This window comes from Acipenser ruthenus, chromosome 10 (assembly GCF_902713425.1).
Source record: "Acipenser ruthenus chromosome 10, fAciRut3.2 maternal haplotype, whole genome shotgun sequence".
Classification (NCBI taxonomy): Eukaryota; Metazoa; Chordata; class Actinopteri; order Acipenseriformes; family Acipenseridae; genus Acipenser; species Acipenser ruthenus.
The window spans coordinates 8,204,466-8,231,633 of record NC_081198.1 but is presented as its reverse complement, the minus strand read 5'-3'; the positions used below and the strand labels follow the sequence as shown (position 1 = coordinate 8,231,633).

The 27,168-nt window shown below is 37.5% G+C and overlaps 1 protein-coding gene across 4 annotated transcripts in view; it reads left to right on the top strand.

Annotated features, from left to right (window-relative positions):
* The window catches only part of eif2b3 (eukaryotic translation initiation factor 2B, subunit 3 gamma), a 33,952-nt gene extending 9,660 nt beyond the window's left edge, over positions 1-24,292 (top strand). For all 4 annotated transcript variants that reach the window (XM_059031659.1, XM_034000814.2, XM_034000789.3 and 1 more), the window contains 8 exons: positions 907-1,018; positions 13,386-13,475; positions 15,742-15,872; positions 16,020-16,210; positions 16,600-16,665; positions 17,119-17,267; positions 20,652-20,755; positions 24,109-24,292. In XM_059031659.1, coding sequence (XP_058887642.1) covers positions 907-1,018; positions 13,386-13,475; positions 15,742-15,872; positions 16,020-16,210; positions 16,600-16,665; positions 17,119-17,267; positions 20,652-20,755; positions 24,109-24,161 — 896 coding nt within the window. In that variant the 3' untranslated portion in view covers positions 24,162-24,292. The remainder of the gene's footprint in view (positions 1-906; positions 1,019-13,385; positions 13,476-15,741; positions 15,873-16,019; positions 16,211-16,599; positions 16,666-17,118; positions 17,268-20,651; positions 20,756-24,108) is intronic.
* The last annotated feature ends 2,876 nt before the right edge of the window (positions 24,293-27,168 follow it).

The following is a 27,168-nucleotide window of genomic DNA, read 5'->3' as shown; positions in this document are numbered from 1 at the left end:
GCTAAATAAACTAATAAAAATAGCTGTTTGCTAGTGATATGAAATTGCATTGAAAGACAGTACAGTAATCACTTTTAGTGATGTAGTCTGACATTTTCTTTTGAGATGTACTGCCTGTTTGTTTCCTTCAGCTAAATGCCATGTTTAAAAGAAAGATTAAAAATACATCTAGAGTATACAGTATATATATATATATATATATATATTTCTTAGCAGACGCCCGTATCACATTGTAAAGTATCACATTTCAGAATATCACATTACAGATAAGAGCAAATAAAATTCAAATAAGAGACTACAGTGTTCAATTACATGTAAGAGCGGGTTCGAGTAAGAGCAGTTAACTTATATTAAAAATATAATTTTTTTTTATTCTAATCAAAAATCTCCAAGGGGATTGTCAGTGTGTAAAACAGCAATACAATAAAGGCTCTCTCTTTTCTGGTGTGTACAATAAAGTGCATATTAAGGCAAACAAAGGGGAAAAGGAATATGCAAAAGCAGTGCTGTTGGAAGGCACACTTCAGTTAGGATTAGCATTCGTCATTGTCTTCCAAACAGTGAACGGAGGATGAAAAGATCCCCTCATGGCGTCTGCTAAATAAACAAATAATAATAATAATAATAATAATAATAATAGAAGCTGGCATGATCACTGCTCTTATCTACACAACAGAGTGACCAACTCCATCTCCTTTGCAGTTAGCGCTCAGGTGGTCTGACTGATATCATGGTTTTAAGATGCTTGGATAATGAGATTGTAAAGGAATATGTGGAAGATCTTTTCAAAAGAGTAGCAAACTGACAGCTTTATTTATTTATTTTATGGCCACCAGGGTATGATAGACACCAGTTGCCCTGATAGGGGTTGAACATTACTGTTGAATCTCCCCCTCTTTGCCACAGGGGAACAAAGGGATTTTGTTGGGGTTGACAGCTCAGGAAAGAGACTGCTGTTTATGGCCAACGAGGCAGATTTGGACGAGGAACTTGTCATCAAGAAATCCATCATGCGCAAGTAAGCATTTCTCTTTGTGGATCCTACTTATTATTTGATTTATTAAAAAATAAATACGAACAGGCCTATAAAAACAGTGACCCTTTTATTCACACATTTTAACGACTGTAGGAACTTACGCAGAATGGGAATTTTTTTTATCATTATTGTTTTTTTATTACAGTTAAGGTTTAACAAAAACAATCAAATATTTCTCTTCATATTTAAGTAAAAAAAAAAAAAAGTGAATAAATAATCCTGTTTTTATTGCAATATGTTACTATACACCTGACATTGCTTTGTGTGTGATTGCTAATGAAAACATATTGGATCCATCCCAGTCTGTCGTGGGACCCCAAAATGATTCCAACAAGTGTAGGATTTGCTTCTGCTTTTGCAGGAGCAGGCTATTTTTCTCTGGCTGTCTGCTGTTAATAATATTCCGCTGCATGTTTTTTTTAAATTGAAATAGCTTTATTATTGAAGCGTTTTATTGCAAGGCTTCAATTTTCTTTGGATAGACCTGTGTCCTGCTGTGCCCAAACTGGAGCAGCTCTATCTGATACATAGTCTCAAGTGTTCATGTCAGTAACACAAGCTCTATAGGTAAATATGACAGTAGTTCTAATATATGCTGATCCCTTTTAGGCATACTTCGTACAACTAGTCAATGATGATTAAGTATCAAATAGTAAACAACAAATAAAAAAAATGCTTTATACAAGCCATCAATGTATTTTAGTAAATTATATGTATTTATTTATTGGTAAATCAATATTTATCAGTAAATTATTTACACAGATACTGGTCTTATTAAATTGAATTTCAAACACTTAAATTTGTTTTCTGATTAAAAAAAAAACAACAACACTTTGCACCTTAATTCAGTTTCTGCAAGCAGTCAGACAGCATAGTTTGATTGCACGGCGAATAATTTTAAATGAATTCCTATTGGTTTATAGTTCCTATTGATTTACCATATTTGGATAACTTGATGACACAGGATTGCGATTCACATTTGATACACTGTTCCTCCAAAACTACACAAATGCACCATTCAAAACTTTTATGATTATATCCCAGTAATACCCACTGCACAGGCATTACATAATGGGTAATTGGCCTTGAATTTATTTAAACACCATGCCTTCCGCTGAGGCCTCAACTTTTCTCTTTTGGGGTTTAATCTATGATCAAGGGGTACCTCAATATGGTCACCCCATCTTCCCAAGCAGGTGACTAGTGTAATAAAAAATATAGTAATCCCATCTTTATAAAAGTCTTGCGTTGTGTTGTCTGCTGCCTCCTGTTGTACAAGCTGTCTGCAGTCGGTCCGGAAGTGGCTGTTTGAGCTGTCATTGCGTGTGCAGAGCAAGGGCCCTGTGTGCCATCTCTGAGATCTCGTAAATACTTCAGGGAACCAGACAGTAAATCGTGGCTTTAAATAGGCAGACCATGGCAGCTGTGATTGCATGGACCTCTGCATGGTTCAAACACACACAGATCAACCACATGCACACAATTCCTACCATGTTATGCCTGCCATGGGTATCTGGCCTTTCTGTATGTGCAAATTTGGTTTACGATGGTGGAAGCTGCAATAAGAAGTAAATAAAACATATGCATATTGTTTTTATTAAGATTCTCTTGCTACTTCAAAAAATCTTTTGGCTGTGTACTGTAGGTGGGTTACTTCCTGCCAGTTGTATATGAGATTAAACCAGTTTTTGGTACACTGGCGTAGGAAATCAGAAGGGGGCATCATACAGTAGTTGGTGCAGTCTGCTCTTTCCTCAACATAGTGGCTGCACTGACCAACATGTCCATCAAAACAGTCTCCATTATAAAATGAAGAACACAGTGAAAATCTGGATACTATAAAACATTTTACTCCCTGAAGAGGTAAATTCATGGGCCAAGATATGTAATTATGTAATAAGGGAATCAATTAGTTTGCTCAGATTCCCTTGGCTGCACTTCTGTCTGGAAATCGGCCTGCCGTTTAAATAGATGTGCGAAATTCCGATCCAGATGTATCCAAACATGCTGTCAAATAAACAACGTTGTTATTGTTTCATTTATAGTTTGCATCCGTGTGTGTGTGTGTGTGTGTGTGTGTGTGTGTGTGTGTGTATATATATACACTGCTGTGCAAAAGTTTTAGACACATTAAGGAGTTACAATATACTACTTTTGTCCACTATTATAACAATTTTGACTAGCAATCTTTAATTCACATCGATCAGAATCTTCAAAAACTAGTGATCACAACTCAGCTAATATGAAGTGTTGTAGTAGCTAATCTATCACAGTTACCCAGTGGTTCTCAACAGGGGGGTGCGAAGCAATCCAAGGTGGGCTACTACGACCCCTCTTACCCCAACCCTTATGTTTTTTTTTTTTGTTTTTTTTTACACAGATAGAGCAGGTGACAGGTGTGTGAAACCATATTGCTAACAGGATCTGTACCCCTGTGTCTTGTTACTGTGCAGATATAGAAATCTGGCCATAGCACGTTGGACACAGAATTTAATTAAAACTGGTCGTCTTTGTTACTGGCAGAGGACAGGTCTAGATCTGTTCAAGATGTATTTCCTAGGAGTTCAGTCACTGGTAGGCGGTTTGTGATCCTCCTGGTGATTCTGTTTGCCATTTCCACATGTTTGCAATCGCGCGCCTTGGCTGCGGCCATGCTACACATGTCATTTTAGTTGACCTTTTAATTGATTTTACAGCTTGAAAGCTCCTGCAGATTTCTCTCTCATGGTATCTTGCAATACTCTAGAGTTGGGTTTTTGGCATTGTTTAATTCTTTCTAGTTGTTTTTCCTTTTTGATTTACATCTCCCTTCATGTAGAAATAAGAAATAATGCAATAGAGGTCATGTTTTAGCCTTTCTCTAAAAGACTGAATATGTTTTCTAATAGATCACTTTAAAAACACTTGATCACAGATTCTCGGGTAAAACTTGTAAGGCTCTAAGTCAAGTAGGCAAACATTTTGGCTAGTGCCTTCATTACATTGATTTCACTTTTACCAGCGATCTCATAATTATATGTGACATAATTAGGGTTTCTGATTTTCGGTTTTAACCAAAAAAATACACCTGATACAAAAAAATGAAATTGGTGCATGTTCAATAAACACAGAAAAGGCACTGGAAATGGTTACTCAATTCACATTGACTTGACCCCTTTCCCCATGAAAAAAACAAATAAAATACCTACAAAAAAAAAAAAAAAAGCTTTCCCGCCTCCCTTTAGGGCAATGTCCCTTCTTCCTTTCCTTTAAACCCATCCCAGCTACTGAGTGGCTGCAAATTCCTACATTTCTATTGGAGGATTGTAACACGCTTGCGAGTTTTTAAAAACAAAATTACAAGAAACTTGCAATATTTAAAGTATATTACAGTTTGATAGGAAATATTTACACGCTTGAGGAATTTAAAACAGAATTGCAAATTGTAGCGAAATGTATAAAAATGCTTAAACACACAAAAACCCCAGAAGAATGACTATAAGGATATAGTTGTGGAAGATAACAAAGGAAGGAAGGTACAATTGAAGTGTGCAAGCACTATGGAGTTATTATAAATATTGTGACACAAAAAAATAGAAGTAACCGAAAACAATAATTTCATACAGCATATAAAAAATGAAAGCCCTAAAAAAAGCGATTTACATATAACTCAAAATTAGCAAAAAAAAAATAAGCACCGAATAATGAAATTAATAAAATCTAAAAAACAGGACCCCTAGACCAGGGATACCAGGGATACTTAATTGCACCAATTATTGGCTTAATTCGTCAAGATTAACAGCTGTTTCAAATCTTTGGTCATTGAGGATGTAAATACACCTAGAAAACCTGCAGGATTGGAGATTCCTACCCTAGACATAACACACTTGCACTATATTATCACTTATAAAGATAATTGAATTGTTATTCTGACAAACATTGAGTGTGCAAGGTCTAATTGCATTTGGTTATGGAATATTAACACCCAAAAACTAGTGGTATTCAGCATCTGACAGAGCCAATAAGCCATACAACCGTATAGAGTACGCTCCCCCCTCTCCAAAGTCTATAGTTACTATCCATCCTGTCTTTATTTAAACAACTTTGGATACAAAGGCCTTCGTTTTTCATGTTTCACTGTGCTAATGTTGACACAGACTCTTTCCATGACAGGGCTGGAGTTGGCTTTGTCCCCATTGTGAGAGCAATAGAAAAGTGCATTATGTCTGTTAAACCCCTTTAAGGTCGACCAGGAACAGTGTCCTGTCTGGGATTTAGGAAGTTTTGGGGGGGGCGGGGGGGTGTGGAGGGGTTAGTAGGGTGGTTAGTCACCAAACAATTCAAGGACGGCAGGGGAGTTGTCCCTCGAAAAAAAGAAATATGCAAAATTATGTCTTTTGATTCACTTTAGAGACACTGTAATGCTCTGTAAAGCAATCTTCTTTTAACTAAATAACTTTTTGAAAAAATGATAAAATAGTGGCAACGATAAATAAACATGTAAATGTGTTTATTCTTTATTGTCCAATTTATTATATTCAGCAGCGCACAAAAAAAAAAACACCTGTGAATTTATAGTTTATGTTTGAAATTGAATGCACTTTATTGTGTAGCATCTGTGCCGTCTGCTAAATCCTTTGTCAAAGCCCAGTGTTTGAATGTTATTTTACAGGCTAGAGGGTTTGTTCCGCTGCTCAGCTCTGCATTTATTTATCACAAGCCAACAGAAGATACCAGCACATTTTGCTAAGGCCAAATAAAAAAAATATGTGTGCTTCTGGTTACGCTCGAAAAAAAAATTAGGTAGGTAAAACTTGTTATTTTATTTTATTTGTTTATTTCCCGAATAAGCAGTGTTAGCATGGGAAAAGTGGCAAATGATAGTTTAGTTTACACTGTTATCTTGCTTCATTCTCCCACCATCTCCCACCATATATATATATATGTATATATAGTGCCGTGAAAAAGTATTCGCCCTGTCTGATTTTCTGCATTTTTGCACATTTTTCACATTGTATTTGGTCAGATTTTCTTGTTGGTTGTAGTAGTATATAGAGGGAGTCTAAGAGAAAAAATGACATCAAAGTTTGGTGCTTCTTTCATTTGTTTGGTGTGCAAGGTAATCAAACATGCAATCTTCAGGTGTGAAAAAGTTATTGCCCCCCCCCCCCCCCCAGTTAACTCAACCCAATTAAAGGGATAATTAGGGTCAGCTGTTTGAGTACTTTGGTTAACAACCAGGCCTGATTTGGGCCAGCGCTGCCCAATATAAATCTGACTAACTTTGGCCCTTACCATCAGAGTGAAGTTGTCAGCACACAGGTTCTAGAGGCACATCATGCCACAAACAAAAGAAATTCCTGAAGACCTCCGGAAAAAAGTTGTTGATGCCTATCAGTCTGGAAAGGGTTACAAAGCCATTTCTAAGGCTTTGTAACCCTTTCCAGACTGATAGGCATCAACAGTCAGAGCCATATTGTCCAAATGGAGAAAGTTTGGGACAGTAGTGAATCTTCCCAGGAGTGGTCGTCCTGCCAAAATCTTTCCAAGAGCAAGTCTTAAAATCATCCAGGAAGTCACAAAGAACCCTAGAACAACATCCAGGGATCTGCAGACCTCTCTTGCCTCGGCTAAGGTCAGTGTTCATGACTCCACCATCAGAAAGACACTGGGCAAAAATTGGATTTATGGCAGAGTAGCAAGGCGGAAACCATTGCTCACTAAGAAGAACATGAATGCTCGTCTCAAGTTTGCCAAAAAGCACCTGGATGATCCTTAAGAGTTCTATAACAATGTTCTATGGACAGATGAGTCAAAAGTGGAACTTTTTGGCCGACTTGGGCCCCGTTATGTCTGGCGAAAACCAAAAACTGCATTCTACAGTAAGAACCTCATACCAACTGTCAAGCATGGTGGTGGTAGTGTCATGGTTTGGGGATGCTTTGCTGCATCAGGACCTGGACGCCTTGCCATCATTGAAGGAACCATGAATTCTGCTCTGTATCAGAGAATTCTACAGGAGAATGTCAGTCCATCTGTCCGTGAGCTGAAGCGCAGTAGGGTCATGCAGCAAGACAATGATCCGAAACACACAAGCAAGTTTACATCAGAATGGTTGAAGAACAAGAAATTTAAAGTTTTGGAATGGCCTTGTCAAAGTCCAGACCTAAACCCCATTGAGATGTTGTGGCAGGACCTTAAACGAGCAGTTCATGCTCGAAAACCCACAAATGTCACTGAGTTGAAGCAGTTCTGCATGGAGGAGTGGGCCAAAATTCCTCCACGGCGCTGTGAGAGACTAATGAATAACTACAGGAAGCGTTTGGTTGCAGTTATTGCTGATAAAGGTGGCGTAACCAGTTATTGAGTCTAAGGGGGCGATTACTTTTTCACACGGGGGCATTGGGTGTTGCATAACTTTCTTTAATAAATAAATGAAATATGTATCAATTTTTTGTGTTATTTGTTCACTCAGGGTCTGTTTGCAGTAACACTCTATTAAAAATGTATTAAAAATATGTTGTTAATTGCACCACATTTCTAAACCATAGACACAGAAATGAATGCTTGCTGAAATCATACATTGTTATACATTTACATACATGAAATGAATGTAACTGTTTATTTCTAATAGTACAACAGAACAGAAACAGCGTTTACAGCATATTTTTTTTTTCATAGAAGATAAGTACTGAAACTGATTATCAATATACACATGACAACAGAAAATAGTGCTTACTGAACCCCCCCAGAACTGATAGCTCCCAACCTATTTTATAGAGTAATATATTTAACACCTCATTCGGCGTATAGTAGTTAAAATAAAACTGGTAAAACCTGCAGGTTAAAAGTAATACAGTAAATAAGTATTTAAAAATAAAGAAATGTATCTTCTCACACCACTGTAAATAACAGCAAATAAAAAAAATAACTAGGTTTTGTCAGAAATTACAATTGCCTGTGTAAACAAGGGAGCTGTGTTAGTCCCCAGTACCAGAGGGGAAGGAGCTGCAGCCATCCCGAGTGCCAGGGAAGGAGCTGCAGCCATCCCGAGTGCCAGGGAAGGAGCTGCAGCCATCCCGAGTGCCAGGGAAGGAGCTGCAGCCATCCCGAGTGCCAGGGAAGGAGCTGCAGCCATCCCGAGTGCCAGGTTGAGGCTCAGCCTGCCTCTATCAAAGACCAGGCGGACAGGGCTGTTTTTACTAACCCAGACCAAATCCAAATGCCGCCTGATGCCAGTTTGCCTCAGCGTTATCTCCTTACCTCCCTTGAGACTTATGTAAGGGAGCGCACGTTCAACCCCCATGATATCGTCGGGGCTTCTGTTTGGGGTCGCCCATTTAACCCCCGGTGCTACCACCTATACCCAGTGTCCCCACAGTTCGCTTCTTGGGGCTCCTCTCCTGAGCTCAGCTCCAGTGGCAACACTGTGGACCTGTAAAGAGTTAAGTGCTGTTTCTTCTTTGTTTGCCGTGTGAAGGACAGTCAATAAAAAGCACCTGTTGGTTCAGGTCTGGAGGAGGCAGCCCTTAAAAAAAATGACAGGCTTCTGTTGCAGGACCCCCCAATAAAGCCTGTTTTATCAGTGGGAGTTCTGTTCAGCAGGGCACAGGTGCTGGGGAAATTCACATAAATCACTGTGTCATACACAGTTTGTCACAATATGCTCTTCTACCAGGCAGAAATGCACTCTTTAAAGATTCAGTGAATCTTTTTTCTCAACTGACCGTGGTTTGCTTTCTGTATATTACTAGGTAGAGCCATTTGTCTCTTGTTTGTTAGTGCATTTCTTTTTTTAGATTGTGAGCTCCCATTACCGTCTTTCTGTTTATTGATTTATTATTAATAATAATAATAGTAATAATAATAATAATAATAATATATCAATTATCCAAAGTTAATATTTACGTCTTATTTACTTTGTTGTGATAAATGATGTGGGATATGTAACTAACATTTAAAAGAAAGTACTACAGTTAAAACTTCAGATTGTGGTGGCTGGACTGAAGCAGCCTGCCAAGATTTGTCTTTCTAGCTGGGAGCTGCTGAGAAAGCAGGTTAAATCTGTATTTGTATTCTCAATTTTCAAATAAAATAATACAGTAAGTTTGGAAGAATTTAGAGCATATGGAAACACGCAAATTGTTCTACATAGCAAATCTAATCTGTCCACTAAAACTGGAAACAATTGATTATGTATTGAAAGAGAAAAGTACTGTATGATGTTAAAAACACTTTAAAAACTTACCACAAACATGGACCATCTCATTCAATGACCAGCGCACTGGACAATACAACTGCCATTTCTTATTTATTTGCCATTTGAATCAGCCCATTCGTTCGTTGTACAGAAGGTTTCGATAAAAAAGCAGAGCATGTTTTAGGTTATAAAATGATTCCAGGGTGGAAGTTATTTCACAGCACTTAGAGCACTCCTAAAATGCCCCTGTCGTAACTATTTAAGACCTTGTTCTTCTGACGGGGGCATATGTTTCTAATGCTAATAAAAACAGGCCTGTCAAACAGGCCACCGGTATTACTGTCCGTCTGTGGGTCTGGATGTCTCCAGTAGATTTGTTTTCTAGATTAGATAAATCCTACAGGACTCAAACTTCAAGCTGAAGAGTACACTCCATTTGTTAAGGTAATGAAGCAGACTGTCTTTGTTAGGTTTGTAACATTGCCTCCCTACCCTATTCAGGGTAAAATGAAGGTCGTACAGTGCTGTAGAGCTCTGAAAATTGGTGTGCTGGTGTTTGTGTTGTGGACTGTGCCCATCCCACGCTGGTCTGAGACTTCATTTATTGATTCCCCTGTGAAGCAAAGAACTTTCCACTGTACAGCCACACATAGTCTCAGTGATTGAACTAAAACTCAAGTTAAACCCCCTTGTCTCAAAATTGTAAACCTAACTGCGTTGCAGCCTAGCTCTGTTTGACAATGATTTTATTTGTTTGCTTATTTATTTAGTCACATATAACCTCTGTTATGCTCTTCAGTATCAGTTTTATAAGATAAGGATTGTGAAGCTACTGGAGGATTTATAACAGCTTTACTTTTCAGATTTTCAGCACATGATATATCAGTACTTAATCTTTTTTTTTTTTTTTTTTTTTTGCCCTTTCCCCCACCCAACCCAAACATGATGAAGAAAGACACTGAATTGAATATCTGGGGCTGGGGCTAGTGCAGAGCGTGCAGCAGCAGCAGCAGCATGGCATTGTGAAGGGGTCAGAGGTTCCAGGCATTCTTCATGCCTGTTTGTGAATGTGTGCGAGATGTACAGATACCACATGTTAGACATGTGGTACTCATCAATGGAGGATGTTACTGGGTGACGCAAAGCAGACAGGAATGCACAGTGAACACCCTCAACTGGGAATTTCTTTCACCATGGGTGGCTCAATGATGCACAGTCCCCTGTTCCAGTCAAAAATACCCATTAAAAACTGAGGTGAACAGGACCCTGATGCTAAAAACTAGATGAGAACCGCTGCTGTGTTTATCGTTACATAATTTGGCCAGGCGGGGTTACATGCTGGGACTGTATACTAGTCTCTTTGTTGAAGTCATTTATTACTTGGTTTTACTTTATTAGTATCAATATTATTTTCTTTATATATATATATATATATATATATATATATATATATATATATATATATATATATATATATATATATTATATATATATTATTTTCTTTATATATATATATATATATATATAGCTACATTACTTCAGAAAATAACACACAAAAAATCCTATATTAATCTTGTTTTGCCCCTAGGAACTGAACAAAAAGTTGGAAACTTGAAAATGTTACACCATGTATTGACGGTAGTTCAGACATGTATAGCAGGAATGTTATGGCAAGTGACCAAACTGTCTGCAGCAATTTGCTGTACAGGTATACAATAACAAATGATAATAAGACACTAAAAAAGTGCTGCAGCTATGGTTTGGCTCAAATTATTTGCCAAACATTCTGGGTTTTTAAATCTGTTTGCCTTTATTTAGATGAAAACTTTTAAATTCCAGTTTGCTGTATCCTTAAAAAAAGGAAACAAAACTTGAGTGATTTGTAGAGGACACTAATGAGAGTAATTGGATTTGCCAGTGGGTCCTGGTCTCTCGGGGGACATGTTGGGCTCAGAAGCGCCCCTGCTGGGCTAAAACCCCTTAAACTGATGGATTTAGCAAAGATGCCAGCATCTTCTCCCAGCATGGAGTTTTAATAACCATCTGGTGAGTCGTTGCTGGGAGCTGAAGTCCAGTTTAAGAAAGTGAGCTGCTCACCAACAGCAGCTGAAGCTCCAGGCCTCAGTTTGTGCTGCCTTCTCTGGTGGTCTGTTAATGGTGGAACAGAGTAAACACATTGAGAAGCTCTCGATGTGTTCTGTTTGTCTCTCAAACGTATTCAATTGTTCTATATTTCATCAGCAAAGGGAACTTTTATCTTTATTCCAAGACTGTTTGGCAGAATACAGCAATGGTGGGTTATTTGAAAAGCAATATTTAGCTATTAACTCACTGTAGCTACATTGGCCTTGAACTTATGGATACGGTTCTAATGCCTTTATCAATTTTTTCTACTTGATTTTCTTAGGTTTTAACTCAAGAGTTTGTGCTTTAAACATCCCATCTTCATTCTTTTGAATTAGGACTGCATTATATTTTTAAATATTTACACTCCGATCTACTAGTATAACTGCTATATAATTGACTTGTATTTGGTTTTATTAATCTCTACATTTTTTTAAAAAAGCAGACACTGTGGTGGTGGTGTTGTTCACTGACCAAATGAAAGCCAGTTGATATGAGTGAAATACTGTTGTTTGACAGTTTTGTTTTTCTTCATTGCTGCTGAGCACAACTTTTGCAATATCTCTCAGTGGTATTAATGACCAGCAGTTTAGAATTTTTCTATCCATGTTCTAAAGGAAGTTACCCCAACAGAACCTCTTGAGATCTGGTGCCTTGTTCTAAAGAGAGGCCTGGGAGATCAGACAACATGGCACACTGCAGATGCACATTGGACATGAAAAATCACAAATAAAGCAACTGCTACTCCAGGCAATACAAAGCGGTTAACATGAACACTTAGGATCAGTGGAGGAGTCCAACATAAAATATACTTATGTTGAACGTCCTTGAGGTTAGTAGAGCTCACATGAAAGACTGCACTAAACTGAATTAGATCTTTTTAACCTTTGCAGAAATGTCATTTTGAACTGTGTTTAAGACTGCGGTTGATTTTTAATTACACTGAAGTCCCAGCTCTTGTGTCTTTTTAGTTATTTAAATTCTGAGGAGTTAAAAAAGGTAGAAACATTCAAACATCCATTTTAAATTAACATCCTATACAACAAAATATATACTTTTAAATATATTTTAAAACCTTTACATAAAAAAAGAAAAAGAATGTGTCAAACAGCAGTCTTAAAAAAAAGAAATGCTGGAAATAATTTTGGTCCCCTGACATTGTCATAATTCATTATGAGACCACAGTGCATTAGTTGATTGAATTTGTCCTCAAAGAGAAACTAGATATTGAGGGGGATTACCACTGATGTCTTTGTACACAAAGTTATGAAGGTGATAAAGCTTTGAATCATTTCAATTAAAAGTCACCCCTCAATGACAACACTAGGAATTCACAGGTGCCGCTCAGTGTTTGCTTATTTGGAGTGCAGCACCTGCTTTGGAGAACAGAAAGTATATTACACAAACATAAGTTCATTAAAAAACAAAATCTTCAGCGTTGAACAGATCACATACACCACAGTTTATAAAAGGAAATGCAACACCCCAACTGGGCCGTGACTCTCAGACAGGCTGTGGTCAGATGTCAGTTAGTTCAAAGATCAGAGTGCAGATCAGTCATTGCAGGTGTAGGTGTCGACCCCTTTTGGGTCCATCCGAGCTGTAAGGAAAGATTTACTGAACACTTGGTCTTTGGGCTTAACTTGGGTTAATTATGCTGACCCCCCTAGCAGCTGTGAGGGGTCTTCAGAGGGAGTGTCTCCGAACACTGTTGTGTCAATCGCATGCTTGCGGGTCCTTGCAGTGATGTTTGGCCAGTTGTGTGAGCAGGAGCTTTGTGAGCGTTGCTATGGCAGCTGTTGGGGGGTCTTGCAGTGGTAGTGGACAATGGACTGATACAACAGCATCACAATTACTTTATTTTGGTGCTTTTTGTAAAAAAAGTCTGGAAATACATTTCAATTAAAACATAGGATAAATAGAAAAGGTAAGGATAAAATACCAGACCTGTTTAATATTACCAACTTCAGTTGGCCAAAAACCTGACTTAAGACAATATTGCGTCATAGCTTTGGTCATTAACTAGTTTGTTGTTCTTATTTTCAGACATCCTAGAATGCATATCAAAACTGGCCTTGTTGACGCACATCTCTACTGCCTGAAGAAATCTGTGGTTGACTTTTTAGCAGACAACAAGTGAGTCCATTAGAAATATTCTACTGTACCATTGACTAGTTTCCTGGTGTTCCTGAAGACTAACCCGTCATAAGGCCCTGGCTCCTTGATTTAATGTCAGAACAACCTTTTCCTGTCCAGAACCTGTGCACACTGAGTGTAAACAGGTAGCCACTCTTGAACGGGTCATATGGAGGCCTTTGCCGGGTTAACATTGAAGGCTGTCACAACCTAACCTTTCTGTTTCTGTTTTCTAAGTAAAGCTGAAGTTTTTGTTTATATTTACATTTGATATTATGCAATTCCTACTAACATAGGGAGGAGCCAAAGCTCTCTCTTGCACGTCACTTTGTTTACTCTCAAACTGTGCATCTTTAAAAGGTAGTGCTGAATAATACGATTAAAGGAAATTCACTATAGAAAAATCTAAATGGACTAGGAATGACTTAACAACACATAAGAAACAGCAAGAGAAAGCCCCAGACTGCTGAGAGTGCCTTTGCTTATCTTTACATTTAGATTTACTGTATGCAGGATACCGGAGCAGTGTTGGTAAAAGACCCCAGTTACTCATTGGCAATGACAAAAGCAATTTTTTGTTGTTGTTGTACCAGGCCTATTAACATCTGCCTGCCCCTGCATTCTTTAAATGACATTGGAGTTCTGTGAACTTGCTCTGAATGTGAAACAGGGGCTAGTAATTGCTTCCACCATTCCCTCTACCCCCCACCCTTTTCTCCTGTCCCTTTGTGCTTGTTAAACTCACGTTGTGGGAAATCCCAAACAGCCTCTTTAAGTGGCGTTGAAAATAAGCGCAGGTGGCATTAACTTGAGAGCGCATTAGCTCCATTCATATCCCCTTTTTTCCTTTTTCCAAGTAGGAATTTTCTCTTGGTGTACATAAATACTTTCTGGAGCCGTTTGTTCCCTTCGCTTCCCAGTGCTTTGACATTTTCATTCAGAGGCCTCCTGATATAAATATCATTTTCTTTAATCCGCTCCCCAGACATGGGGTCTAAAGGGTTTTTTTTTGTTTTGTATTTTTTTTTTTTTTTAAAGTGCATTGACTTTTTTTTTATTCAAGATTTTCTCTCTCTCTCTCTCTCTCTCTCAGCTGCTCCACTGTGGAGCATTTAAGAACAAAATGGACAGAGTAGCTGTTGTTTCTTTCTTGGTATTCACATGGAAATTCTAATCTCCTTGAAAAGAAGCTAAGAAGAAGAAGAGAGAAGGGAGAGAAAATAAAATCAGAGGGCTTTAACAAGACCCTGCAGGCTTACATGGAATTTTAAAAACATTATTTGCCCTGATTCTTTTTAACTTGATAGGGAACCATGAACTTGTATATACAGCGGATCAAAATTAACTTAGTCTTTTTTTTCTTTCTTTTTTTTTTTTTTTAATCCTTCCTCTTGTGATCGTTGTACAGGCTTGTAAAATTCTGCATGGATATTAGCCATATCAGCAAAAAGTGATTATCCCTCACATAAACACACTCCCTCCTTTTGGACCCCCACTACCCCCAGTCCAAACTCCTGAGTGTAACAATATGTTCAATGAAAACAAAAACAAAAATGTGATTTGACCCAATTTGACAGTTACACATATTGCACTAATTAGGCTAAATTGGAAGAAATTATGATACATGACCTGCACAGAAAAGGGGTTTCCCCCCCAGGGTTCCAAGACATTGTTCCTCTGAGATATCAGTTCGGAATTGAGCCTTTTGTATGCCAGTCACCCTCCATCCCTTTTTTCTTTTAGACATCTTAATTAAGTGTCAACTAACAGGGACAGGACACACACAGGGATTTCTTTCTTAGGTTTTTAGTATTGATTCATCTTTAGCTTTTCACTAAGTTGTAGTATTTTATTTCTTATGTATTGTAGGGGGGAGGGGGGCGGTGGGCGGCAAGAATTACTAGCCCAATCAGCCTTCAAAATGGTAACTGTTTTCACACCCAGCATTTTGACAATTTTGAATATGACTAGGAAGCAGCACATAATGATGCCTCCTGATGACCTAGAAATCAACCCAGAGATAGTTAGGTATTTTGAGAGCTCTTGCAGCCTTTAGTCTGTAATCCTAAAATCCACTGGAAACAATTATTTATAACAAAGATTTTGTTTTTTGTAACACTGTTTGCTTGTGGCAAGTAACCAGAGTGACGTTATTGTGTTGCTTGTCTAAAATGGTTTTAGGTTAAGAAATTGATTGAGAAAGCAGTTTAAAAAACTAGAATAGAAATGTATGTAGTCTGGATTTAAGTGTGTTCTTTCCTCACAGATCCATCACCTCCATCCGAGGGGAACTGATTCCATATTTGGTTCGGAAGCAGTTCTCTGCGTCCACAAATTCCCAGAAGACAAAAAATGACTCCGAAAAGAACCAGAAAAAAACGGATCTGAAAACTCCAGGTTAGAGCCTCTGAAACATGAAAAAGTGCTTTTTTTAAGGTCCTAGTTTAATATGCACTACGCTGAAGTTCGACTTCAGATAAATCAGTCACTCAGAAACTTTATAATCACCCTTTGTTTCACATTGTGTTTTTGTGCTTTGAGTAGATATCCACATTTCCTCCAAAGACGAGGACCTGCTCGATCTTGCCCGGGAGAAGTCCTGCTGGAACGACCACCGCGGAGACATGAGTGACGCGTACCACGGTGGCAAGCTACGCTGCTACGTGCACATCATGGAGGATGGCATGTGTTACCGTGTCAATACCCTTGCTGCCTACATTGAGGCCAACCGCCTGGTGAGTGAGCACACAGCACAGGTAATATAGGGGCATGATGCACAAAAGGAAGTTCATAATATATGTATGGATTTATTTATTTTTTTAAATAGTATAAAGATTATTTTTACTAATTATTTAAAAAATTTGTCTGATTTTTGCCATTTTCTAAAACTCCAAACGGTAAAGGTAGGATTTCTGGTTAACCTGGTGAGGGTTATATTTGTGAACATGTTGTTTTTTTTTTTTTTAATTTATTTATTTTTTTAAAATCACATTTTGTAAAAACGTATATGGTATTGAATCTACTTTCCGTATAGATCATCACAGAAGGAGGAGCCCAGTGTGTGGTGCAGCAAAAAAAAAACATTGCTAGTTAATACATTAATTTTCTTTTTTCATTCCGCAAGGCTCCCAAGTTCTTCTCTGAGGAACTTCCAGTCCACCCCACAGCGGAAATCTCTGAACAAAGCATGGTGAGTCAGGGTCTCTGTTTGCAGGAGCAAAAACCTCTGAAGATGCAAATGTGGTGTCTTCTAGCCGTATAACCCTTCTTTAACTTGACAATTTTCTTCTACTTGATTTCAGAAAGTAATATGTCACAGAGCTATTTCTTGGTGAAAACATCACTTGCAAGTTTGTAAATGTGTCACACATTATTGAGATCTGCTTTTGTGGTGAAAGTTGTAATGGGCATGTCCTTAAGGGTTTCCATTTCCATTCGTTTTATGTCTGCGATATAACAGTTCTCAACTACAGCTGAAGGTATATTCAGGACTAGGATGGATGATTGATAATAATTAAAAAACATAACAGTTTGGCAAAAGGAGACAGAACCTTAGCAAAGCCGTGTGTTTTCTTGTTTGCTTTTTGCAGCAATTTTTATTTTAAAAAAATGTGTTTTTTTGTTCATGTTTGCCTCTCTGCAGGTTGGTGCTGATAGTATCATCGGTGCTGCCTGTCATGTGTCTGAGAAATCTTCCATCAAGCGTTCGACCATCGGAGCTTCCTCCTGTATCAAGGAGAAGGTTAAGATCACTAATTCCATCATAATGAATGGGGTTACCATCGAGGAAGGGTGAGTCAGCTGCAGGATGTGACTTCTCCACTTTCTTTAAAATGCTACCACACCACATTTCCTGCAAATTAATGACAGAGTATGTTAAGTGGGTTTAATGAACCAGTGTTCACAATCAGAAGGTCTAATGAGGGAGGATGCACTTGCCAAGAGTCAGAGGTGAAGTGATTAAACTATGCACCTTTCCATAACAGAGTGTTATACTATGAACAAAACAATCTCACACATTTAGGGCATGATTTAGTGAAAGATCCATACAAAGAAAGAAAGAAATGGGGTAACTGAGGCTCCAGACTATTAGTAGCAAGTTTGCGAATCCTGAATTCAGGTGCCAAGCTTAAAGATTGAGGATATGACCTTCTGGTGTGGGACCCAGCCTTCTTTTACACCCCAGGTACTGAAAAGCAACTTTGACAAAAGTGGCTACCACTGCTTTCAGAATGCTAGTTTTCACTCATTTTGGAGCAAGCCATTTTCGTTTTCCTGCATTAAAAAAGAAATATGCTGAATATTAGCACCGCGCTGATGGAAAGACATGGCTGAGTAGAAGGGGAGGCAGCAGACAGCTGAAAGCTGTTATCAGGGAGGCAATTTAGAGAGCCGTGGACGTGCTGAAAGGTCCTGATTGCCCCAGTGACAGACAAACGGACACAGGGACAGGGAGCCGATTCCAAAAACAAAAAAGCATGGCCAAGCTTCCTCACATGCCATGGAGCTACACATTAAAAAAAAAAAATATATATATATATATATATATATAATTTTATGTTTATGTTTTATTGTTTTTCTGGGGTTAGAACCAAGGGACTAAGAGGCTGCATGGCCCAGGGTGTCTAAAGACTAAGAAAAAGGGTGACCTGTTGACTAAAGAAATATTACTGTTAAGGTTCAGCAGACTAGTGTTGTTTTAAGGGATAGGCTTAGACTGGTCAGCCAAGAGAATCTGGTTTCACAAAACCAGCGTCTGCCTCTAACGTAATGTGTGACTCCTGAACCTTCCCTCGATGGGTGAGGAGCACAATACCTAAATTAGGTAGTCGCAGCATCTAATATCATATCCTCATAACCATAACTCTACCACGCCTAGATCGACCTACGCTGTCGGCCCTACAATACTACCCATAACGTTGCCTTTTAGTGCTGCACTTGGCAGATGTGAAACTGCATGCAGCTGGGAGTTCTAGGGGTGGGGACTGCTTTTGTTGTTAAGAATGTGTTTTAGCTGTGCCGTCAACCCGAACGGAAGCCTGCACCAATAGATGGGTCGATTGACAAATAGAGACAGATACATCGGAAATAAAGACTAAAATATATACTAAGCATGTTTTAAACTGTTTTGAAAAAAAAAATCACCATGCCATGTAAGCTGCCTGATGGGAATAGATGCAAAAATGCAACAGTAAATTGTAACAAAAAAAAGGGAATTTATCTGTTTCAAATGCTTAACAATGCTGTAGAGCGCTACATCAAATCTTAAAAAGGAACTAGGTTAGGTCTATTCCACACTTAAAATATTAACCAAGAAATGGGTTAGCAGTCATCATTTTGTCTACAAACTTTTAAAAACAGCATAGTAGAAAAAGTGAGCCTGGTTACACATGGTGTTGTGTGAGTGCGTGAGTGCATTAACAGAAAAAAGAAAGAAAAAGCTCTTCTTTTACAAAATAAAAAAAACATTTGAGATTAACAAATTCTTGACATGCAGGAGGGAGGGGGCTGTGGTGAGGAGGAGTCAGTAATTAGTGGTATTTCACTGCAGCTTCTTAGGTGGTCTTTCTGTTTGAGGCTTGAATCCTTGTAATCTCCCATAGCTACACCCCCCCCCCCCCCCCCCCTCCCAGTACCTGAATAGATTGCCCCTGTGCCTTTGCCAACATAAACCTGCTTCTGTTAACTACAGGACTTCGCATGCAGAAAGTTCTAAGAGCTCCCACACAAGCTCCTACAGTGTTTCTACTAGCTAGGGTGGGGTGACGATGGAAATAGAGAGCTACAGCATTGCAGATAACCACTAGGATCGCCTCTACCCATTTTCTTGACTAACCTTGTAATTTGAAATGATTTGCTATGAATTGCACCATGCATGTTAAACTGTCACAGTTAGAAGGGTCCAGTTATATTTGTATTCACTGTTCTGTTAGCAACCTTCATACCATTTGTTTTATAGCCCCTTCATTTTCTTTTTTTTACTGATTCTTAGAAAATAAATATTGTGTTTTGCAAAAGTCAACATATGTTAATTAATTTTTTGTTGTGTTTTGTGCCATTTAAGAATCATTAAACCATTAAATGACTACAATTTTGATAGAGATGTAAGTAAATTGAAAATGGGATTTGATGTAGATCCAAACAGATGTTCAGGACTGTAATCATAATATTTCTGATATTAATACATGTTCAGATAAAATAAACTGCAGTGACACTTTTACAGTGGGCGGTGCTATTAGAAATTGGGGATTTACCTTCTGTTGAGAAAGCTGTGTAAAATGTTTCATACCCATTCAGTTTTAAAAGATTGCCTTTTCAACTTTGGTTGGTATTTGATTGTGTTTTTGACCATTTATTTATTGTATGATTTCAAGTGGATTGTTTTGTAATATATGCTAATTATTTATTTACAAAAACAAGGTGGTGCAAAAAAAAAAAAAAAAATGAACTGTGCTTTAACTGTGCAATTAATGGAACTTGAAAGGAACTCTAAGTTCATAGTAAACATGTTCATGCATCAAAAAGTTGGCTTGAGTATTGATATAAACATTAAGCTCTGCAAATAAAGTTTTATGGAGCCAAGGAGATCTCAGGAAAATATTATTCTTTAAGTGCTGTAAACAGACATTGGAATAACGAAATATGTGTGGTAAGAGCTTGTATAGTGACTGAGCAGAAATGTACATACAGTAAAGATTCCACCAGGGAGTCGCAGCATACATAAACTTGAACCTCATTAGAGAATCTAGGTTTTGACTTTGTATGTGAAAGTGAGTTTATATACAGTCAATCATGTGTTTTGTAGAACTAATGTGCAAACAAGAAGAGAGGCTTGCCCAATAAAATGTATATACATTTGTATAAACTGTTTGCACAGTTCTGTTTTCAGAGTATAAATGTGCCTTGCTTTCCGACCTTTATAGTTATGTTAACAATCTTCCAAACCACTTTATGAAATACGGAAGTTACCATTATCATGCAAGCATATATCAAAAAAATATAGATTAGGAAAACAATGCAATGCAGATAGTGATAGTGACAAGTAGTTAAATGTACAATAAAAAAAAAACCAGTTTTTAAATGGTTTTACTTGTTTCTTAAACTAAGTGGCATTGAACAAGATATGGACAACGTGAGCAAAGCGTGAGCTCACCTTGTCTCTTGTGGCTTTCACAGGTGCAGTATTCAGGGCAGTGTGATCTGTAACCAGGCTGTCATTGGTAGAGGGGCTGACATCAAGTACTGCCTGGTGGGTAGTGGACAGTGCATCGAAGCAGAAGGTCAGTACTTATTGCATTTATCAACAACAGTGATGTAATGGGACATCTGAAGTCACAATATCGTAACTGCCTCAATACACAGGTAATTTTATTATACGTTCCATGATGCATAGGATTTCGTGACATACAATAAGATAAACTTATCAATAATGATTGACTTAGGTTGTGATCCAAAACTTTCCTGAGATACAGTGGAAAGTTTATTCACACTAAAAGTAGGTCATTCAAGAGTTACTTGGACTTTATAGTTTGTAGTAAAAATCATTCTGAGATCCTCAAAGGTAGGAAAGAATATAAATAATAAACCGACACCAGTGATAGTTCTTGTTTTCAATCACTTACCCTTATTTATTAATGATAACTAAAACATTGTACTGATTTTATAACACACTGTACTGATTTTTACAGCTGTTTCAGTGTTCTCATATTGATAGTCATGGTTCTAATAAGGTTCTGGTGAAGTGTACATTCATTTTACACACAAGGAGACAGGAGAATATGTTCCATACACTATCCCGCTGCATTACCCAATGGTATAGAAATAGCAAGTGTTCTACGCAAGTTTAGACATGTATTTTCTTTATTTCTGTATAAGATTTCTGATAACATAATTCTTTGCAAGATCTTAAAACAGCTTATTAAAAATAAAGCCCTTGTCTATAATTGAGTCAATGTAAACCTTTTTTTTTTTTTCTTTCGTTCTGCCTGGGGAGTTGTACAGGGTGGTGGTGTTTGTGTGTGTGTGTGTGTACAGGGTGGTTGTTGAATTCATGGTGGTCCTGGCCTGGGTTCTAACCTTTCTATCACTAACACTGTCAGAGGCTTCACTAATCTGTCCAGGGGCAGCTCTGCTTAATTGACTAAACAACAGGGAGTTGCTTTACAATGGGCCCACTTATAAACTGCAACATCCCCTTTCTGTTGAGTGTCGCAGGATGCCCTGGTGAAGCTGGATCTTATCAGCTGCACATAGCCTTGGAGGCAGCGGTAAACTGAAGTCAGGAACCTCAATTTACAAACCTGCCTTGCTAGGTCCAAAACTGGCTGCCCTGGACCTGATATTTTTAGGTTATGCAAAATATTTTAAAGTTACGCAAAAAACAAAAACACTGATTGGAGAAAGAAATTAATAGTAACAGTGAGCAAATAAAAAATAGCCTATTGGTTCATCTTTAGTAGACATCCAATTGTCAGAATTTCTCTGGTAAATTATTCTGATAGTCAGCTAGTATAATCAAGGTTGAATTGATGATCTTTGCATTCTATATTGTACACTTTTTATAAGATTATGTAAAAAAAATCAATTAAAAAAAAAAAAAAAAAAAGTTATAATAATGTAGGGTTTTGTGGCAGCCGGATGTATTTCCCTCCACAAATGGTATTAGTATTCATGTTGGTTACTTTGATAGACGTTACACAAAGCACATTATGAAAGCTGGATGCAGTTAACCATTCCCTTATGACTTAAATAAAAAACAATAAAAAAAATTGGAAATCCTTTATCTTTGAAGCTTGAAGTTCTGCCGATTTTAGAAAATGTCATTCTTTCTGACAAAAGTAATGAACGGCCAATGTTTAAATAATTTACTGTGCAGCGTTAACAAAAGCCTGTTTTTGTAAATCTGCATGCATAATCTGCACGGTTTTATTATATGTATTTATTTATATATTTATTTGTAAAAGGTTACATCTAAATACATGGAGACCGATAAGCGGGTCATCTTACATAGAACTGCATACACTGTAACCATCCTGTAAAGGATAGCTTTGTAGATAAACAGTGAGCTAACATTGGTAAACACATTAAATATCTATGTTAAAAAATGAGAGCAAGATCAGAGCGTTTCTAAAAAATAAAATAAAAGACCACCCTGTGAGGGAAGAAAACCAGACTTTAAGACAGGTAGGTGGTCTTAATCTGCAGGTGCCGCTACATTAAGTCAAGTGTACTCTGGGCCATTGAAAAGCGCTCTGTAGGAGCTGGGTCTGTGAAGACATGGTCTGTTCTCTCTTTGTTTTATGCGCTAGTTAATTTTAGTTAAAATGAAAAACAGGCTTTGTTTAGATTCTGTTGCACCAAAACGTGTCTATAAGGACCATTGGTTAAAAAAAAAAGAGAAAAAAAAAAATTATATATATATATGTATATATGTATGTTCTTTTCTTAGTATTGATGGCCAGTGTTCATGTATTTACCTACATCCACTTACAGTAAAGCTTCTTAACCCCAGTGCTTCGTAACACCAGCAGAACCCCATAGCCACTGCTTTTCAGAGGTCACGAATGTACTGGTTTAATGGTACGGTATAGGACACCACCTTCTGAAAGACACCGCCATCCCTATCAGTATCCCTAAACCAGTTTAACTTGTACATACCTCCAACCATTTTCACATATTGTCCAAAACCATGGAATGGTATCGGAAGCATTCAATTTCCAAAAGGATTGTGCATGTCACTCAACCTCCTAATGTGTCGGTCCCATCCAAGCTGTTAAACTGGTGGTCTCAAAGATTATAACTACCTAGTAACATTTTTTTTTTATTTATTTGATAATGTTGAGTAATACCTTGTATTTTTCATGGATTTTTGCACAATTTAATTTATCTTTAAGCGAAAATGGCTCATTTTCGTAATATGACATTCTTGCAAGTCTCACTTAATTGGTCTCAATGAACAGTTTGTCTATTTTCTGACAACACTGGGTACATGGATTTGAATTGCTTAACCTGTTTACCCTTCATACTTGAAATCCTCATTCCCTCTGAGTTACCTTTTGGGCCCTATACAGAAATCTATCAAATCTGTAACACATTTATTTAGTCACTAATTACAGTTTTTATAAAGGCTGTCTAATGTTTTGGATCTGGGTAATGCTGTTAGAAAAGACAACATGTATTTAATATTAAAATACAGTATTTTGTTAATTTTATTTATTTACATGAATCTGGAGACTAATTGTAACTCTGTAATATGAGCATTTCATTGTTCTGTACATATGATGATTTCATCTTTCTCTACTGAAGAAGAAATTTGAACTTCTGATCCTGTCCGCATCTTTGGATGTATAAGCGTTTTTAAAAAGTGTTGTTTTTGTTTTTACTTCTAATTTTCTGTTGGTTTTACTCGGTTACAGTCCAGGGAATGTTTGCGTCCTGATTGCCATGTTGCCATGGCATGTTTCCCACTGCAGCTTCCAAATATCAGTTCAAATGTCAGAGAACCTAGAAGTTATAATATCCTTTTGAGCATAATAAACCTAATAAGACTCTTGCAGCTATATCATACCTGGATTAAATTAAAAAGAATAGCTAGTTTTACAGTATTTCACTGATTATTATTTTTGTATTCCAGCTGAAAGGAACAATGAAGTGATAGTGAGCACCGACCAACTGATGGAGATCTAGAGATGCTGAAACTTTGTTCAGACCCAGCACTGGACACTTAACTCAACATGGACATACAGACCAAGCATCCCAACCTGTGTTCTGTTTTTTTATATTGTTGATCTTCCCAATAAAAGAGGAATGTTTATTTATCTCAGGATTGTTTTTTTTTGTTGTGGTTCTTTTTTGTACTTTGGACAGTATCATGGATTTGCAGACTTTACTTGCCTTATATTTGTAAATTCTGGTCTTATATTTGTAACAGATCTTACAATTGAGGTACAGTAGAAATAGGTACATTTTTACCCCCAAAAGCGTCCGATTCAGACTGCCCGTTGTTAACCTACACCAATGCAGCCTGTCAATCTCACAGAGTCTGTTGCTGTGAAGAACGTAGGGCTACAATGGGGTTAATTTTATTTATTCTTCAAGTACACAAAACACAGGGACCACCCAGCATGAGCCTGTCAAGAAACAACATTCCCTTCCACTTTCATATAATGCAAGAGAGAAGTTGCTTCAAAAATATTTTGTTTATGGCATTGCTTCTCTGTTGCAACCCCTAAATTACAGGTCTGAAGATCTTAAGTCACGAAAGGGCTTATGGTTTTGTGATTTGAAGAGCCAGCATGAAGACGACAACTTGGCCACATATTGATTTAATTTAGAATGCATAAGTAGGTTATTAAATGAATGGCTTTCCTGGGGAGGAAAATTTTAGTCATTGTTATTATTGTCATTGTTTAAATCTTGAAAGAATTACTGTCTTACTGTAATTATTTGTTTGTTTTTTGTTTTTTTACATGCCACTGTTATTTAACAGTACAGTGACTACCAATATAGTATTACTTAATACACGCGTGTGGATTATTATGCAAAGTAAAATTATTGTGCAGCATTTGTTCAGGATTCCATCATTCTTTAAGGTTATAAATGAGGAATTCACGGTGGTTGATAAGGGTGACTGTAGACTGTTGAAATTATGAAATCTGAACACATTTGTAGTCTGTAAACATAGGTTGTGGAATTGAAGATAGAACATACAATTTTAGGGCACTGGTTACCAGAAATGCTGTGCATGTAGGTTTGGTATTGCAGACTTTCCTCTTGTTCCAATCTGGAAAAAAAAATAATTCCAGCTACCCCTAGTGGGTAACTGGGAATGGTGACTTCCAATCAGATTACCAATGGTGATCACGTGATAACTATCCCAGCTTGTCTGCAGTGATACAACAAATGGCTGTGTCAAGTTCAATAGCAATCTGGACCCTTGCTGGTGAAATCCTTCTCATAGGTTGCTAATTATTTTGCGAAATAATTAAGCTAGAAGTTAGAATGAATGCCATATTTTTTTTTGCTGGTTATAATACTATTGGATATTTATTGTTGATAGCTTGATTAGTATTTTGTTTTAGTGTTTCCAAAAGATAGGCATTTATACAAAATACCCAGATTGTCACGTGCTGAATTGACCATGTGTGTGGAAGTGCTATTTAGTTGCCTCATATTTGTGGTTGCCAACACAGCTCACTTGGCATATGTTTGGGACATTTAACACTCTTTAAATAACTGGGACATAAAACTGCATGATTTTCTGAAGATCTGAGGTCCCTCTGTAACGTTGGCACCTGGAAGCGTGTCCATAATAACACCCTTTTCACATCTAGAAGGCTTGGCTTTCTTACTTGCTATTTTCAGCAGCATATAGCAGATGTCTGTGTTTTCTTCTTCTGTGGATCAAATGGCATCTGCTAGATTATGTGAGTATCATATCAGAAAATCTTTCTAGATCAAAGTTGTTAATGAAAGCTAAAACTACATAAAATGCTGCACTGTTTAAATGTCAGATTGGATTATTAAATGAATTTTAGTATATAAAAAAGACAAACATGAAATTATTTTCCAGTTATGTTCAAGGGGAATGGATGGGGTGGTGGTGGTGGGTTTCAATCGTGTTTCTGGATTTAGAGAAAGGATACTCTACTATGTCCAGGCCAAACACAGGCAGATAAAAATTTGCTGCTGGAGAAGTTCTAGAAGAAGGGATTGTTACCATGCATGGCCAATGAGGCTGCTTTGAAAAAGGGAGGGGGAGGGGGGGCTGGGCAGCTGGCAGGCCACCCATGTAGAGAAGAACCTGCATGTTTGCTGCTGACCCCTGGACATTAACAGAACACTTCCTGAATTTCTGTCCTGTGTTCTTGAAGCACAAACTAATTTCCTTTCTTTCACACAAGCCTTAAAGGCCCCCCAGCCTCCCCACCCCTCCTGGCTTTTTCAGAGACTTCATTTAAGCTTGCATCTCAACAAAACATGAGCTTGCTTACTGCACCTTCACAAGGGCTGTTAATGACCAAACGGATGTGCATTCTGTAGTAACATACAGAAGATTAATAGTTCTGACAGTTCTGTCCTGTACTGTATGTCTTTCCTTGAAACGCAGTGAAATCCCAAATTGCAGACATGATGTCTATGCTTGAATGGAGTAATCCATGTCCAAATCGTTAAAGAAATAATAATCATTTCATTCTTTATACAAAACTGTTTGCTTCAATACTATGTGGTTAATTCAATTTAGTATATAGCTTCTTAACAGATTAGTAACACTTCTGCTGAAATTACTAATATGATAATTAATTTAACACATAAAATTTTGGTATAATATATATCGCTTTACACAATTAATAGTGAAAAGTAACAGTGGTTTTGAAGATGTTCTTTCTAGGATCTTCCAACATTCTTTATTTGTGACATATTTTTCTAAGACCTAGAAATACGAAGTATATTTTTTTGGGTGGGGTGCATGTGTAACAACTCACAGTTGCTAGTTACTGTATAGTGTATGTTTAATCCTGCTATGGGGGAGTTACAGTAATATAAGATAAGGACATGCAGGCACAGTTCCACATCGGATGTAAATCATGCTGTTTGTGAAAAGTCTGCATGGATACAATTAGAAATTGGGGTCCTCATTTCATCCAGAAGTACTAAAAAGAAAAATGAGAAAATCCTTGCAACTAAAGGCTTT